Source organism: Abramis brama (genome assembly GCF_963993115.1).
Source record: "Abramis brama genome assembly, chromosome: 24".
NCBI classification, from domain to species: Eukaryota; Metazoa; Chordata; class Actinopteri; order Cypriniformes; family Leuciscidae; genus Abramis; species Abramis brama.
In genome coordinates, this window is record NC_139986.1 from 17,069,367 (window position 1) to 17,086,965 (window position 17,599).

Genomic DNA, 17,599 nt, shown 5'->3' on the forward strand with positions numbered 1-17,599 from the left:
GCGTATGCTCAGTGCACACTAGCAGAGCAGCACACAAAACACACAAGTCGCCAAAGATACCAAAGATCTCGGAGCACATTTGAAAAAGGAAGAACTCTAAAAAACAACACCAATTGAAAAAAGTAACAATTTGTCAATGAAATGATTACAAACTGTTGGTTTTGCACTTCGTGATCCTGTACAAAAAAAGCATACTCAATTTTACTTTTTAAACAGTAGACAAAAGAAAAAAGTAAGAAATCAATTGTTCTAAATGCGAAATTAAAACTGAAATTAGGCATCACTACAGTATAATGTACAGTATAAAAAATAGATATTTATTTTGAGATTTGCTAAAGGTTACATTTAACATTGTTATCAGAGTATTAGTGTTTTAAAATATTAACTTTGAATGAGCGTTAAATCTCAAAGAGAATCTAAAGGTAAAAATTGGAAAATGAGCATGAACAATTAAATATCTAATTTGATACAGAATAATAAAAAAAAGAATTAAGTCATAAACTACATAATTAACTGGTTAATCGTTAACCGACAGTAAGATTTTTTACCAATTAATATCAGTTAAATGGTAATTTAAGTCATTTTTAAAGATATTTTGAAAAATTTGCTACGTGGTTAAAACAATATACTACACATACAAAATTGCTCGATGGTGTTTTAAGCCCCCAATGGCTCCTTAGAGGCAGCTAACCCTACCCTCAACCTTAAACCTACCTATCCCCTCGCTGCCTGGAAGGCGCCGTTGGGGGCATAAAACACCAAACACCTACAAAATTGCGTTTTTGAGGGGAAAAGAAATAATAAGTTGCATATAAGTCGCATTTTATTATTACATTAAAAAATAATGTAAAATACCTGTAAATAGATGGGCTATTTTAGTTCCCCTCACTCCACAACAAATCCTTTGTATTTAACGGTATTCAGAATAGAACAAGAATGAAAAATATAAGCAGCTAAACGTTAAGCCGAAACAAATTAATTTAAAGAGAAACTGAAACAGAAACCAGTGTTGGGCTCACATACCTCTATCATTCGAATCCAAATGTTTCCATATTCGCGATGTATTCGGATGCTAAACTATTATTATTATGTAAACTAGGCTTTGTACTTCACTCGCGTTCCAATATCCACGTAAAACATTGTCCTTCACATGCACAAAAAATGTATTTGGCATAAATTTGGCACCAGTGGGGCAGTGCTCACGCTGAACGGCACAGGTTGTACTACGGACTATTTAAATTGAGCAGTGTAACTTTTTATAAGTTTAGTTGACTATTTTATTTTGATAATGAACAGGCTGTGATGTCAAGTTAGCAATGCACTGAAAAAAAGATTCGTTGAATTATCGTAAGTGGTTGCATTCAATTGATTTTACCTACATTTAAACAAATGCATTAAGTTGAACTTAATCAATTTTAGTTCAACTTAATGCATTTGTTTAAATGTAGGTAAAATCAATTGAATGCAACCACTTATGATTAAAAAATGTATTAAATTCAACGAATAATTTTTTTCGGTGTGCTAGAACTGTTGTGTGTGTGCGATCACTTGAAGTGTTACCTTATAACAACAGCGGTCATTTATGGTCATATAAATAAGAGTAAGATAGAGTAAGATATCATTCAACTGTACATTTATTTGAGTACACTAAACATTAGCCTTTTGTAACAAAGAAAACAAACAGAACACCGGCTTCTGCCGTCTCGGTTTCCTTTCCGTGAACCTGTTTGTGGAGCGTGTCACAAAAATGTACAAAAACTAAATTGGGATTCTGACCTCTAAATTGGGACAGGCCAAAATTTTCATTAAATACAGGATACAGACTTTTGACGTTTTTAAAACTAGGTACTTTTCATGTTCAACTTACTTTATAATACATAACCATTTATCTAATGTATCTAATAGACCTCACAACAAAATTGACTATAAGAACTAGTGCTTCTTTTCAATGTAAGATCATTGCATTCCCTCTTTATATTTGAGGGATATGTACCTTCACATCTCCAACTCGGCACCTCAAAATCCATTTAAAAAGGAACGCACACATACACGTTGACCTTGCGGCTGCTATAAACACATTTAAGCACCAAGGGACTGACGTGCTGCCAAAAAGCAGGTGGCCCTCCAACATGGCGGCGAGCATCTCGCTAAACCCCTCTGCCCTCACTGCGTCTGGCACCAACCGCCAGCTCTCCAGCCCATCTGCTCGGTCACTCCACACAGCACGAGAGCGGCCCGCTTACCCGAGCACCCACCGCACAACTTGCCATTCATGCCACACACGCTTGACGCCAACTCTCTAGATCGGTCTGACGTTCTGTCAAACTGCCGCTTGCTGAGGCCTGTGCAGCTTGGCTCGACTCGACAACAATCTACGTTTTTTTTTTTTTAAAGCCACAGCGTGTGGGAATCAAATAATTAAGCGAATGGGAAAATAAGCATGTAGTTAAAGTAGTTCAGTTTAGTGACTATCATTAATGTAACAGATTTAGGTCATCTGACATTCACCGCTATCTTCAAGGGTGGACATTTGGCGGGAATGAAGTCAGCCTTCATGGTACATTCTTTTCAACATATTACATCACCCCTCCAAATAAAGTCAAGTCAAGGTGAGCCGGATTGTAGGGTATTTCCCGCTTTTCCATGAATTCTGATGTCGGCTCACCAGCTGCAGCTCTTAATGACTTGTGGAAAGCTTTTCCCTTTCACAGTGTGGAGCAGAAAAAGTCATTGATTGTAACTGAACACATAAGCAGCACTAATGTGAAACTGCATCTATTTGTAAAAGGGTTAGGAATGGCACAGTGAAACTCAATACTAGTAATTTTGTGGCCCATGTGACGTTGAGATTGACAATAATCACACATGTATCTTCTTACAGAGGTAATATGGAGCAAGGCTCTCTTATGCTCACTAAGGCTACATTTATTTGAGTACAATTCTGCAAAAAACAGCAATATTGGGAAATATTATAGTACTATTATAGTGTAAATAACTGTTTTCTATTTTAATATGTGTTAAATTTGATCAGGTATAACTATAACTGCAGTCTTCAGCTTCACATGATCCTTCAGAAATGACTCTAATATGCTGAGCTCTCCAGAAACTTTTTTTTAATCATTATGATGTTGAAAACAGCTGGGCTGCTTAATACTTTTTTTGGAAACCATGATACATTTTTTTCAGGATTCTTTGATGAATAGAAAGTTCAAAAGAACAGCATTTTTTAAACAATGTAAAAGTCTTTACTGTCAAAATTGATCCATATAATTTATCCTTGCTGAATAAAACTATTAATTTCTTATGACCCCAAACTTTTGCAATTCAAAAGTCATCAATCATGTTTGATATAGCTGGCTTTTTTTTTTTATTGGTCACAGCCAAAAGTGGATATTTAACTCTGCATGCTTATTACTTGTTTTTACAATCATATTACCTTTGCAATCATATAACGCTCACTTAAAGTTTCTTTGAAAACACTAATAATTTCACAAAGTAATAATTAATTAATCAAAATGACTCAAAATGAATATGCATTTTTAATATTGCATATTGCAAGGTTGTGATACCTAGATTTAAAAGCCATTTATAAGTTATTTATTAGTTAAATAATTAACAGTTCATCGATATGGCCCAGACTTTTAATATTAGTGCACCGCTAACAATTAGTATAATAAGAGAATTAGAAGTGTGACTAAAAGGGATCCTGCTATTCAATGCAATTCAGCTTTGAAGAGGATCTAGAATAGAACACATTTCTTTGCCAAAGAATGATGTAATGTACCTGCATGCCACTGAGTAGTTAGGTTAACCAGTTAGGTTTTAGGTTGACTAATAATAAAGTTTATTAAGCACCTTTTAAAAATAAAATATAACCTTTATGATCAAAACCACATTGTGAATAATTAAAATGAGTGCTAGACCTTTCTCACCACTGAAACACCCACACACATGATCTAAATAACAAAAGGCTGGGGATTTCTTCATTCATTTGTTGCCCTAGCAAGTGTGGTTAGAATCACAGTTCCTGCAATGAGTAAACCAAACAGGTCAGCTCTCATCGACAAGGACAACGGTCCTCTTTTGTCAGCAACTCAGTGACTCACAGGTGGTGGCGGCAGCTTTTCTGGGAAATGACACAACATCAGCTTTGCTAAAGCCAATCCCTCCTTGGGACCGCCGAGGAGAGACTTGCTTGTATAAAGCCAAGCCAATCTCACACTTTGAGCTCCTAATCTACTTTTCTGCATTAGGTTTTTTTTTCACGGGTGAGGTGCACCAGCTTACCTGCATACACACTCACACGTATAAACACACTGACACACAGGCTTCGACAACACACTCCCTTGGTAGACAATACATTCTGCAGTATAGATTCCTTGCCAACACACCTCGGTCTGGAACCATATCTGTAAGGCACAAAAAAGCAGATAGACCCGAGGCAGACACAAAGTTTACATCCATTTCAAAGTAGCAGGATGACTGTCATGCAGCTAAAGGAACAAACTGATATATAATAGGCAAGCAAATGCACATGGGTCAATAATAAATAAGAATATTCGTGATAAAGAAAATACAGCTCCATACAGCGCACCAGTATCGCACTGAGTTTCAATTCATGCTTGAATGGACAGAAACAGGCAAAAGTATGTCGAAAAACCCGTTATTGGCGAGAATCCTCGAAAGCACAGTCTTAAAGGAGTTAAATGACCATAAAGAGACCAAATTCGCATCAGGTCTTAAATTGACATCAGCCCAATAAACCTGCTGCTGTCTGTCATTAATGTTAATCAAACAACAAAAGACTAAGATAAAATAACAGCTCTTAATTGAATAACTTTTGTAGCTTTAATAAGGATTAATCTATATATTTTGGCAGAGCAGGTAAAAATCAGAACTGGCCTGACTGGGCCAGTAGAGAAATCCTTAGCGTTAAGCTAAATGTGACATTTATTATAATAGTTTTATGTGAAGTTTACTAAAATTAAAAGTTGTAATATTTTTTGAAAGCCTATTAAAGGTTAAAAATGACGGCTCTCAGTCATACTGTATTGTTGATTGGCTATAATTACCCAAGCAAATGAGAAAAAGTGTGTGTATTGGTATAGGTGATACTGGCCATCGTTCATAGAACTTAGTAAAGAGATGCCATTAAGCAAATATTTACATTCTTTATGCTTTTTATACATTTCCATGTGAAATTATACAATTTTAATCGATTGACAGTCACAGCACTAATCACAAGACATTTTAACAGCCTGAAATAACCTTGCCTTGCCATAAAATAGGTCAATTTTATTGATGTTTTAAAAGACGTAATGATATTGAGTATTGACACACAGTCATTTTTAGATTCTCACTATGATATCATCATCCGTTTTTCTGCGTATTGATTGCATTACTTGACCTTTATTTTGGTGAACAAAACATTTCAAATATAATAAGCAGTTTCTTCAAAATATTTTTTTCTAAGAAACAACAGTGAAAAACTTATAAAGTTACTTCTTAATAAGGTTTTCTTCTCAAGAATTTTTCTTTTAATGAGGCCTTTTTCTTCATTACAGTATTAGTCAAATTAATTTTATGCCCCCAAAAAATACGTAGGGTGATCAAGCCCTATTGCTTGTAGTCCTGATGATAAAAATAAATAGAGGACACTGCATGTAATAATGGCCAACCTGAAAAATTTAATTAGACACAGCGAGCATCATGATGGAATTGTTGTCCCACGGCAATCATTGATTATTTTCGCAAAATGAATATATTTTGAGACACAGAAAACAAGCACCATCTGCACAATAATATGTTGTTATCATTGTATACCGCCTCTCAATCACAAACACCCGCGCACATGCACACAATTTCTTTGTTTTTCTGCTCATTTGTGTTAATATATGGTAGCAGATGTCTCCAGGGCAGCTGAAATCATTACAACGGCAGAAATCTGCTCTGAACGTCGGTGGAATTTCAATTATTACCCTTCACTGTGCCTGCAGTGAGACCATTTAGGTTGCGGCGCTGCTCGTGACAGGTTAAAAAAGGGGATCTGACACGTATCACTCGGTTTTGGAGGTGATTGATGCTTTAACGCGTTAGAGGTTTTCACTGCGAGTCAATAACTATACGACATAATAACTGCTGTTAGATCAAATTAAACTGCCCAAGTTACACCTGACACTGAACAAAAATAAGACATTCAGGGTGATTACAGTGATCTCTAATACAATGAAAGAAACTTTAAAGGCAAGCATCACTAATATTGCATATACTTAAAGGGTTAGGGTTTTTAACGCATTACTCATCCAGCATCATTTATGCTATACAGACATGAATGATACCTCAAAGCGTGTGTCTTGTTGAGGAGAGAAGCACTGTTGAATTTCATTAGAACCAGAATATCATAGACTTGGAGATAGGATCTTTAGAACACCCTAGCAATCACAAAGCAATAGCAATATACTAAAACCCCACTCAGAACACCTTAGAAACAGCAGAGCAACACCCTTGCATCATGGTGATCTTTGCATATCCGTCCGTATATATATATATATATATATATATATATATATATATATATATATATATATATATATATATACACATAATTAGACTCATCAATTTACCAAATTATTATAAATTGAACAAAACCTTACAGATTTCATACCATTAAAACTTTTCAGATTTCCATATCACTGCAAAATGTATTAAAAACATGAAGGGTCATAAAGTGATCATGACATGAGAAATCAACTTTGCCTTGCTCTTCTGACACATAAGAGGTCTTTGTACCATTAAAACATCCTGCAGGTTTCATAGCTTTAAACGCCTATCTCATTTTAAACAAAGCATTAATTTATTCGAGCTCCAAAAAATGGCTCGTTTGGATGATTGCGGGACCTGTGATTTCACACTGGCAAATACATTTAAATATGACTACCTCCAGAGCAAGACATCATACATCATCTCACCATAGGCCCCGCCCACTGGCATTCAGTAGCTTAAGGACTGACATTTGCCTACGCTGGATGTGAGCGTCACATCAAAAGCAAATATAACCCATTTTAATCACTGTCAACACTGGATATAGTATACAGATGTCCGTTCAGTTTCTGACATACTTCACACGCTTGAGTCTGTCGACAACAGGACAAATGAAAGAGTGAAATAATGTTTGCTTTGACGCGTCCAATTTAAACAGCTTGTTTGCGTCTCTGTACAGACTTCAGAAGGATCCTAGTGCCGGAAACAAGTGGATGGTTTATTTTAATGGCGTCCCGGATCACGTCAGATGATTATATGTTTGTTCGGAGTATTTTGTTTGGTAAACGAGGCACATTGTAATAGAGATTTGTAAAGAGCAGTATAGGATCTGACAGCAGTTGCATCACAAATCGCAAGTAAATGATTTCATAACGCTATCTGTAAATGACTAGGGCAACGCTATCTGTAAATTTATATAGATAGTGTTTTCAAAACACTTGCAATAGTGAGTGGGCAGGCGTTGATACCATTTCCTATACAATGACGTAAGCCAATCATAACAGTGGCCTTTTACTGAACAGCCTTAAAGGAGCCACTCCTTAAAAACTGATCATTTCAGACAGAGGGTCATATGAGGGTTAAAAATAATCATTTTTCTGCATTTACATTTGTTTTTTTGAATAAAAAACGTTGTTAACATTATAAGTGAACCTCAAGGAACATATTCAAATGATAATAAAATCCATGTTATGACCCCTTTAATAACTCCGACTTGCAAGTACTACAAATGTACCAAGGCTATCGGCATACACAGTGCAGCTACATAAAGCTACATATCATCGCCATATGCAAACCATCATGATGCCCATCTATGAACTGCTAAATGAGGACATATATGCATTAAGATAATATAAAAACAGCAACCATGCATTTCTGCAAAGCTGCTTTGAAACAATATGTCTTGTGAAAAAGGCTTTATAAATAAAAATTGACTTGAGAAAATTAAGTTGTTACCATCTATAGATTGCAGAAAACTTTTCATAAATAACAACATTAATAATAATAATAATAATCATATTTCAAATATAATATATTTATCAATATATAATTTAATTAAGTTATTAAAAAACAAAAATCACGTTTTCATTGTTAATTATTACTGTGATAAGAAGCAGAAATAGAATAAAACTGGTTATTGGACAACTAAGCAAAATAATAATCTGAATAAAGAGGGGAAAAAAGTCTGTATTCTAAATAATCTGTGTTGTGTTGGTCATAAGGCAATATTGTTCATTCTCGAATGGTAAGTGCTTCTCCCACTCTTTCTGATAAGGGCAATTCACCTGCACTTCAATTTGTCAGACACACAGGACCTAATTAAAGGGCTTCCTTTCATCTCATTAAAACAGGGAACTACCAAAGTGCTTAACGGGATGAAGATAAGAAACACTCGAATGCAACTTGTGTTATCGCTATCCAAGAAAACTATTTCTAATTAACACACTAACTGGATGATATCTTCGATGAACACTTTACGGATAATGGACCAGTTCTGAACTGGAAAACCCTGACCCAAATTTAGACACTTTGATGTCTTACACTAAAACAGATTTTCTTTCTTTATCAAAATTGAACTCGAGGTGAAGCACCAACTCTGTTCTTTCCACAGCTTTAGAGAAAGAGCCCGCAGGAGCCGCTCAAATCACGCTGACCCCTGGCCCTTGGCTCTTTGGCGTGTGCGTGTCCAATCACTCAAGCAAGTGATAAGACCACTGTGATTTCCTCCGTGTCTAGTCGGAGAGCGCCGAGATTAGGCCCAAAACTAATGATCCATCATGAAGATCTGTGGCTGACCAGACAACACTTTGACTTACAGCCAAGAAACAGACATTCTAAGGGAACAGGATAAAATACCACATTTCTCCGACATCCTAATCTAAGGTGGTCATTCATCACAGGTTTCAATGTCTCTCTGCCAAAATAGTCCTTTAGGGATTCCCAAAAATATGACTCAGGGTGAAATTAAGTCAACATACTTGCCTCGAAATGTTCCTGTTACCTGTCTGCGCTGGACAGATCTTCCATCGGACGTGAAGAAGACTTGTGTGTGATGGCAAGTGAACAAATGTTCTGAATACTTGAATCTTTAGGGGTCTAATGATCAAACTGAAAGACTAATAATTTTTTCTTGCATTACTAGGGAGGGCGAATTCAATATCCTGTCCAGATGCTCCTAAACCAGAGCGTATAAACACGAACCCTGAGAATTTGGCTACAAGAGTGTGCAGCAGGCCTGTCTAAAGATGATAAACTTTAAGGTCAGATAACTCAGATGATCCCATCCAACTCATCTTGCATTCCTATGGAATGTATCTCCAGCAGTCTGCTGGGGTGTTTTGCCCAAAATGTGATATCAATAATAGGCTAGGCTATTTATGCATGTGGATCACTGCACCTGAGTCTAAGGTGAGTATTATGACTCAGTAAAACTCGGTTGGTGTCTAAGTCTCAAAAGAAGCTCAGTCAACATTGCAATGAAGGTACAAAGTTCATCTAGATTTCTTCCTCATGCCGTGAGAAACATTCTTGAACATAGGCTTGGCTGAGACAGATCTGTGCACATTGCAAAAATATTCAATGACTCATTAAGAAGGAGGAGCTTTAATAAACAAACCACAACTCAAGTATTTTAGGGATAATGAGTGACTGAAGGAAGAGTGCATGTAGAAAAAGCAGGACAGCACATTCCATCGATCTCCTACTTTATTATAGAGTCTGTATGTCTACATTAGTATCCCTATTAATATCAGTATATGGCTTTCGATATATTTAACTGTTAAATCAGTAGCTTTATATAGGTCATTCCATGAAAGGGGTGCCTTATGTGCCCCTCGTTAATATTTAATTGGCATAAAAGTTGTGCAGCCATTAACTTTATATATGTCTTATTTTATCATAAGGGTTATGCACAATTTGATTGCAAAAAAGAAAAGAAAACTAGTATTTAATACACAGTATTTAATAATGATATATACTCATTTAATATATCATTTCAGGCTTTAGTTGACAAAATATTTTTATTAAAAAGTTATGTTGTGTACTAAGTTTATGCATCCACCCTGTTGACATCATAATTCCCCTTTATCCGTGCGTTTCAAGGTCTTTTTTAAATCATTTCATTTTATAATTCAAGTTTGTCAGTAAGAGGAGATCTTAAACAGTCAACACTGTTACCATAATTGGGTGTACTCAGGTTATGCATCAACCCTGTTAAAATCATTATTCCCCCTTGTTAAAAACAATGTTAAATTCCATAAATTAAAAATAAAATAAAATCATGCTCTTTAAGAACATCAAAGACACTTTATCTTCTAATTTGTTTCATTACAATTTGTCAGTAATGGACTTAATAATCAGTCAACTCTGTTACCATTAAATTTGTACAGTAAACAAATTATTATATCATATATAAAATAGGCTATATAAAATATATATCAAATTCTTTCTAATAAACATATTGTAGCTAGATAAAGAGTAAAACTGTCAACCCTGTTACTTTTTCATAATCAAAACCCAACATATATTAAGACGTTAAGTCACGTTATTATTTTGAGATTTCAAGAAAAAAAAAAATCCCATTCCATATAGCCTAATGACCCATACTAGACACAACTATAGAAACAAATATTTTAAGACAGAGTTTTATGTCATTTGTAACGCTATACAGTGTTTTCCAAGTAGGTTCAGGAGGTCGCATTAGCAAATGACATATAGCCTATAATTCCAGCAAATATATAAGCATTCGTTACTCACAGTGTTAAAGTTCTGCCTAAACAAAATACAACATTAACTCAGAATACGTTTCTTTAATAGCAGAACTCTTTGAACTGGTGTCTAATGCCGTATGTGTAACATTATTGCATTTGACTCTCTATAGCAAATCTTTGCACACCACTGTTAATATAAATGTAGTCATTATTATTCTACATAGAACTCACCTTACGTGCGTATCTTCATACTGGAGCTGACACTTAAGACAAATTAAACCAAGCTGCGATTCAAAGCGAGCAGTTGTCTGGGTTTGAAAGCAGTGAAGAGGAAAATTCTTGTCCGAGAGATACAGTAAGAACAGTGATATATCCGGAAGCCACTTGAATACAGTTGTCACGCAAAAATTGAGGGGAACCTCACAAATCCACCTTCCGAAAAGCTTTCCGGTTTATGTTTTTTTGGAGTCGCAGATGTCAGTAATCCAAACAGATGGAGCGGTGTGTGCTCGGGAAAGCTGCAAACCTCGTCGACCGGAGGAAGAAAGTTTCCTCTCTGCAAACATTGACTGACGCCGAGTTTTTCCACAGAGGAGCGAGTCGAGCGAGTGTAATGTCAGCCTCAGGAAGCGATGACGCGCGTGTTTCAGACTCGCTGCCGCTGCACGAGATTCTGGCGCCCTCGGCCGACTGTGCTTAACATCGTTTACGAAATGTCGAAATGGATACAAAAATAGGTCTGAAACTCCTAAAAAAATGAAGTGCTTTCATTTTCTTTTTCAACAAATGGGCAGTAAAAGTAGGTGCAGATAATGTTAATCAGGAGTTCAAACTAAATTATGACTGCAGATATTGGAAACATATCATATACAATTACAGTAATAGGCTAGGCTACTATAAAATAATAGTAGGTCTAGCGTATTAGCCTACTGTACTTGTATATGTTGTTCAATTCCAATGTTATTTTCTACTAATTTTAGAATAATTGTATGAGGTTAGAAAATATGTCAAACATTTGTGGCATTGCCTTTGGCTTGCTCAGTTGGGGATATTAATTTAATTTTATCAATCAATAAATTTACACTAGAAACAACCTTGTTGTGTTATTTTGGTTTAATGCTGTGAAGCTGCTTTGATGCAATCTGTATTGTGAAAAGCGCTATATAAATACACTTGACTTGACTTGACTTGACATGTCGAAACAGTTTTCCCTGATTTATGTGATTTTGCACGTTTAAAGGGAACCTGTTATGCCCCTGTTTACAAGATGTAATTTAAGTCTCATGTGTCCCCAGAATGTGTCTGTGAATTTTCAGCTCAAAATACCTCACAGAGCATTTACTATACCATGTTGTAAATGCCCATTTTTGAGTGGAAGGAAAAACAGGAAAAACAATGAGCTGCTGCTCCCCAACCCCCCTATCCATAAGAGGGCGGAGCCTTGACAGCTCATGCCTCAGATACCATCTCTATCATGTCTCATATCATCTTTATCACGCTCACATGACATTGTAGTAATTCATCATCATGAAAGTTTATTATCTGCATGTTTTTTAAAGTCATATCAGTCTAAACTTCTGATATATGTTTTTCTGAGCGCACACATCCAAAGCGCGTGCACAGAACAATGCGTCCCGGACTCCCGGGAGTGATAAACTAAGTTCTCTTTTACATCTTATTGTGCTTAAACTGTCGAGTACACACAAGGTTATTTATGTTAAACAAAGTTCCCATAAACACAGTCGGTTTCTTATGTCTGTGAACGTAAACATGAACGTATACATGTGTATATTAGATCTATGTATTAAAGTGAAAGCAGCATAATATACAGTACTTACTGCTATATATAGTGTTAATATGAATGAAACAACAAAAGAAAAATAGAAAATAACCCACTGCTATTGACTGAATAACTTTAGTAGCTATATTAAGAATACATTTCTTGAATGCTGTTGTTTAAATGGTGAGGAGATAAACAAGGCAGACTGTACAGCTCACTCAGGGCGGGTTCTATGCTAATAGGGCAGAGCCCGTCAGCAGTTGTGGGCGGGGCCTATGCATGTGTGACGTCACATTGCTAGGATCTGCAAAAGGCTTGTTCTGCTTATGATTTATGGTAATTAAAAAAGGGGAGTGGGTGGATTTTTACCATTATAGGGTGGTTGTGTACACACACTGCCGACACACATTTATGTTCAAACACCATGTAAAAGTGAATTTTGCATAATAGGTTTATAAACATTGCATACATGGTTGCATACAAAATGTAGAACACAGTGAAATATTACTAATTTTAGGCATTAAAATTAGTAAATAATTTAAAATACTTTTACTACAATCAGATAGATAGATAGATAGATAGATAGATAGACAGACAGACAGACAGACAGACAGACAGACAGACAGACAGACAGATAGATAGATAGATAGATAGATATAGACAGACAGACAGACAGAGATAGATAGATAGATAGATAGATAGATAGATAGATAGATAGATAGATAGATAGAGAGAGAGAGAGAGAGAGAGAGAGAGAGAGAGAGAGACAGACAGACAGACAGACAGACAGACAGACAGACAGACAGACAGATAGATAGATAGATAGATAGATAGATAGATAGATAGATAGATAGATAGATAGATAGATAGATAGATAGATAGATAGATAGATAGATGTTTGAGGAACTCCACATGTGTACTTCATCACCCATAATTCCACACGATGACGTCAGAACGCACTAGCCAATGATAGCCAGTGTGACCAGAGAAGCAAGGTTCACCAGGAAACATCATCAGAAATGTAGAGCATAGTTCACACATCAGTGACTGTTTGCCATATGTGTATATCTCAATAAACGGTAATCGTTTTATTTTCTTCGTGTCCACATTTTCGTCATTAAAAATGCACAGAGTGCAGGTTTTGTCGGGACATCTGTCGTCAAATAAACGCGTTGGAATGAGGCAGTGCAGCGCATCAGCTGCTGATCCAAATGATATCGTTGTGGTTCATGGGCTCCGAACAGCCATCGGCCGGGCGAAGAGAGGATCTTTTAAGGTGGGCTGTAAAGACTGCTTGACAGTGACATTCACTGCATTCTCTATTAAAGTGCGTCTACATATATAATATTTCCATATTTTAGGACACTACCCCAGATGAGCTGCTCAGTGCAGTGATGAGTGCAGTTCTTAAGGATGTGGGACTGCGACCCTCTTTACTAGGGGATGTTTGTGTTGGTAAGTCAGATGACAGTCAGTCTGAGCAAAACATTATATCTTAATAACGTTAACATTACATCATATATGAAGAGTAACTTACACTTACTGACTGCTGTTTTTCAGGTAATGTTCTACAACCAGGGGCAGGTGCACTTATGGCTCGAATCGGACAATTTTTAAGGTAAAATGAGCAAAGAATTCCTAATAAATCAAGAAATTGCTAAACATATGATTTGACTGTAAAATTCAAGAGTTTGTTCAACTTTCAGTGGCTTCCCTGAGTCTGTACCGGTCTACACTGTAAACAGGCAGTGCTCTTCTGGACTACAGGCACTTTTTAATGTTGCGGGTAAGAACTACATTTAAGCTGTAAAACTGGCACATTTTGGGCTGCAACATAAGAAAATACAAGATTACAGTTAAAACAGGCTTTTTTGTACCTTTTAAGGTGGAATCCGAGGAGGTTCGTATGACCTGGGACTTGCCTGTGGGTTAGTATGCCACATTTGTAATTGTTGATTTCGGTATACTAGTATTAATCATTGTGTAGGATCCTTATTTTTATATTTGTTTGTTGTGTTTTTTTTTTGTTTTTTTTTTGTGTTATCAAATATTATCTTTTTAATTGTGTGAATGTATACAGTACACAAGGTTTTTTTATGTTTTTGAAAGAAGTCTCTTATGCTCACCAAGACTGCATTTATTTAATCAAATATTATGAAATCTTATTACATTTTAAAATAACTGTTTTCTGTTTTAATATATCATAAAATATAATCTATTTCTGTGATGGTGAAGCTGAATTTTCAGCATCATCATTACTCCAGTCTTCAGTGTCACATGATACCTCAAAAATCATTCTAATATGCTGATTTGCCGTTCAATTATTATCAATTGTTATTGGTGCTCAGATATTATTAACAGTTTTTATTATTATCAATGTTGAATACAGCTTTTAATATTTTGTGGAAACCATGACACATGTTTTTAAAAGAAATGTTTTGAAACATTATAACTATTATTTTGATCAATTAAATGCATCCTTGCTGAATAAAAGTATTTTAAAAAAATATATCTTACTGACCCCAAACTTTTGATTGGTAGTGTATCACAGTTTCTAAACAAAAATTTAGAAGCAAAAACTGTTTTCATGTTTCAAATTCTGAAGAATCATGTGACACTAAAAACTGGAGTAATGATGCTGAAAATTCAGCTTTGATATCACAGGAATAATGACATTTTAAACTATAATAAAATAGAAAACAGTTCTTTTAAATTGTATTAATAATTCACATTACATTTTTATTGCATTTTTGATCAAATAAATGCTTTCTTGGTTAGTATAAGAGGCTTCTCTTCTCTTACTTCTTTCACAAAGATTTAAAAAAAATCTTAATTATTCCAAACTTTAGACTGGTAGTTCATGTCTTTAAATTATTGAATCTGAATCTTATAGCTCGTCTCTTTTCTTCTTGCTCTTTCATGACAGTGTGGAGAGCATGTCCCTTCGTTCGCCAGGGGACCCAGGAGACATCAGCCCCCGACTGATGGACAATGAGAAAGCCAGTGACTGCATCATTCCCATGGGGTATAGATGTTATTCGTTTATACTGTGTTTTAATATTTACATTAAAATAAACATTATTTCCTCTGTTTTCTGTATGTTTCCTTTCAGAATAACCTCAGAGAATGTTGCCGAGAGATTTGGCATCACTAGAGAAAAACAGGACAGCTTTGCACTCAGTTCCCAACAAAAGTAGGTGCTCCCATGATATTTATGAATGGTTTATACATGCCAGCTGTTGCAAAAAAATGCACTCAAAGCAACTCTATTAAAGTACCAATTGTTTGTGGACTTTTATAACACTAGGGCATCCATGGCGCAGAAAAAGGGCTTATTTGATCAAGAGATCACACCAGTCACTACTAAATTTGTGGAAGAAAATGGCACTGAGCGCAGGATTACTGTCACAAAGGATGATGGGATCCGGCCTGGGACTACCTTAGGAGGCCTTTCCAAACTGCGACCGGCATTCAAGGAAACCGGCAGCACCACAGCAGGTTTGCATGCTGAATTTTTGTGAAAAAAAAGAAAAAAGGATGGTAAATTCCATTACTCAATGCTTTCATTCCCATTGCAGGTAATGCCAGTCAGGTGAGTGACGGCGCTGCGGCAGTGCTCATTGGGCGGAGATCTACAGTGGAGAAACTGGGACTTCCTGTTTTTGGGGTGCTGAGGGCGAGTGCTGTGGTGGGTGTTCCACCGGACGTAATGGGCATCGGCCCAGCCTATGCTATCCCAGAAGCCCTCAACCAGGCTGGTGAGAGTACAGCTGCTCTTACAGTACCTCTACATTCATTTGAGCCATTTATAAACCAGTAGTAATCATGCTTGAAAAATGTATTGGAATCGATTTTCCATTTTCATTATTCCAAGATAATAGTTGTAAATGAGCCGTGTTATTGCATTTGCTTGTGCAGGGCTAACTGTGGATGATATTGATGTGTTTGAGATCAACGAAGCATTTGCCAGTCAGGTGACTGATACATTTTCTTGAATTACCCCCAGTTTTTCCAGTATTTTCCTTTTATTAATATCAACACAATTATCCTAGGCTGTGTATTGTGTGGAAAAGCTGGGCATTCCTATGGAGAAAGTGAATCCTAATGGAGGGGCCATTGCTCTTGGTCATCCACTGGGCTGCACTGGTGCTCGACAGGTCGTGACTTTGCTCAATGAGCTCAAACGCAGACGCAAGAGGTGAACGGACATAAGACTGTTTACTGTTTCCATTCTTTTTTTTCCAAATTCCATTTTTTACCCATAAAATCCATTAAAAAGATTCCGTTGCACATTAAATTCCATTTTTATGACTGCATTCAGGATTCCATCTACGTTTTCCACATCGTGGAAATCATAGGGCCCTAATACAGCTATACATATTAGTAACTATACAGCAACAAAAAAAGATGCCAATCCCTTTTCCCATTTCTAATGTTTTTTTGTTGCAGAGGTTATGGCGTGGTGTCCATGTGCATTGGGACTGGAATGGGAGCGGCTGCGGTTTTCGAGTACCCTGGACCGTGATGAAAGCCCTAGAGCAAAAATCCCATGATGCAATGACACGCAGAGAAACTAACAGTCACCAATTATTTTTAATCAAGCTGCTAGAACACTAGCTATAGAACTCAAGTAGAGAGAGAGCACACTTATGTAGTGTGCTTCAGTGGGTGTTTGCCTTACTCTTGAGGATGTTAATGATAACATTCAGATCTCTCTTTAAAGTGCCTTGCATTTCAACTGTGATAACTGATCGTGAAAATAGACATGCTGTAACATTATCAGAATAACAACTTTTATCTCTTGATTTGTTGCATTAATTTGATGGTCTTTTCTTCTGATATGGATATAGCAGGAAAACTCAGAATTATAGAGAAATATGTTTTTTTTTTATAATCTGTGTTGAGGACCCATGTAATTCATAAAGATTTTTAATGCATCTCTAAAAATGATTTGTTATGTATAAAGGTTTGTGTTTCAAAAGCTAGGTACACTACTGTTTAATTTGGGGTTAGTACCATTTTTAAAAGAAATTAATACTTTTATTCAGCAACGATAGATTAAATTGATCAA

The 17,599-nt window shown here is 36.1% G+C and overlaps 2 protein-coding genes across 2 annotated transcripts in view; one reads left to right on the forward strand and one right to left on the reverse strand.

Moving 5' to 3' along the window:
* The window catches only part of map3k22 (mitogen-activated protein kinase kinase kinase 22), a 56,636-nt gene extending 45,174 nt beyond the window's left edge, over positions 1 to 11,462 (reverse strand). The window contains exon 1 of the mRNA XM_084102133.1: positions 10,980 to 11,462. The gene's annotated coding sequence lies outside the window, so the exon portion shown is untranslated. The remainder of the gene's footprint in view (positions 1 to 10,979) is intronic.
* A 2,042-nt stretch (positions 11,463 to 13,504) lies between these two features.
* On the forward strand, positions 13,505 to 17,331 carry acaa1 (acetyl-CoA acyltransferase 1). The gene is made up of 12 exons (XM_084102248.1): positions 13,505 to 13,804; positions 13,890 to 13,983; positions 14,089 to 14,146; positions 14,235 to 14,314; positions 14,414 to 14,456; positions 15,455 to 15,553; positions 15,641 to 15,721; positions 15,836 to 16,026; positions 16,107 to 16,286; positions 16,447 to 16,502; positions 16,581 to 16,726; positions 16,978 to 17,331. The coding sequence occupies exons 1-12, from the start codon at positions 13,652 to 13,654 to the stop codon at positions 17,051 to 17,053; spliced, it is 1,257 nt and encodes a 418-aa protein (XP_083958374.1). The 5' UTR covers positions 13,505 to 13,651; the 3' UTR covers positions 17,054 to 17,331.
* The last annotated feature ends 268 nt before the right edge of the window (positions 17,332 to 17,599 follow it).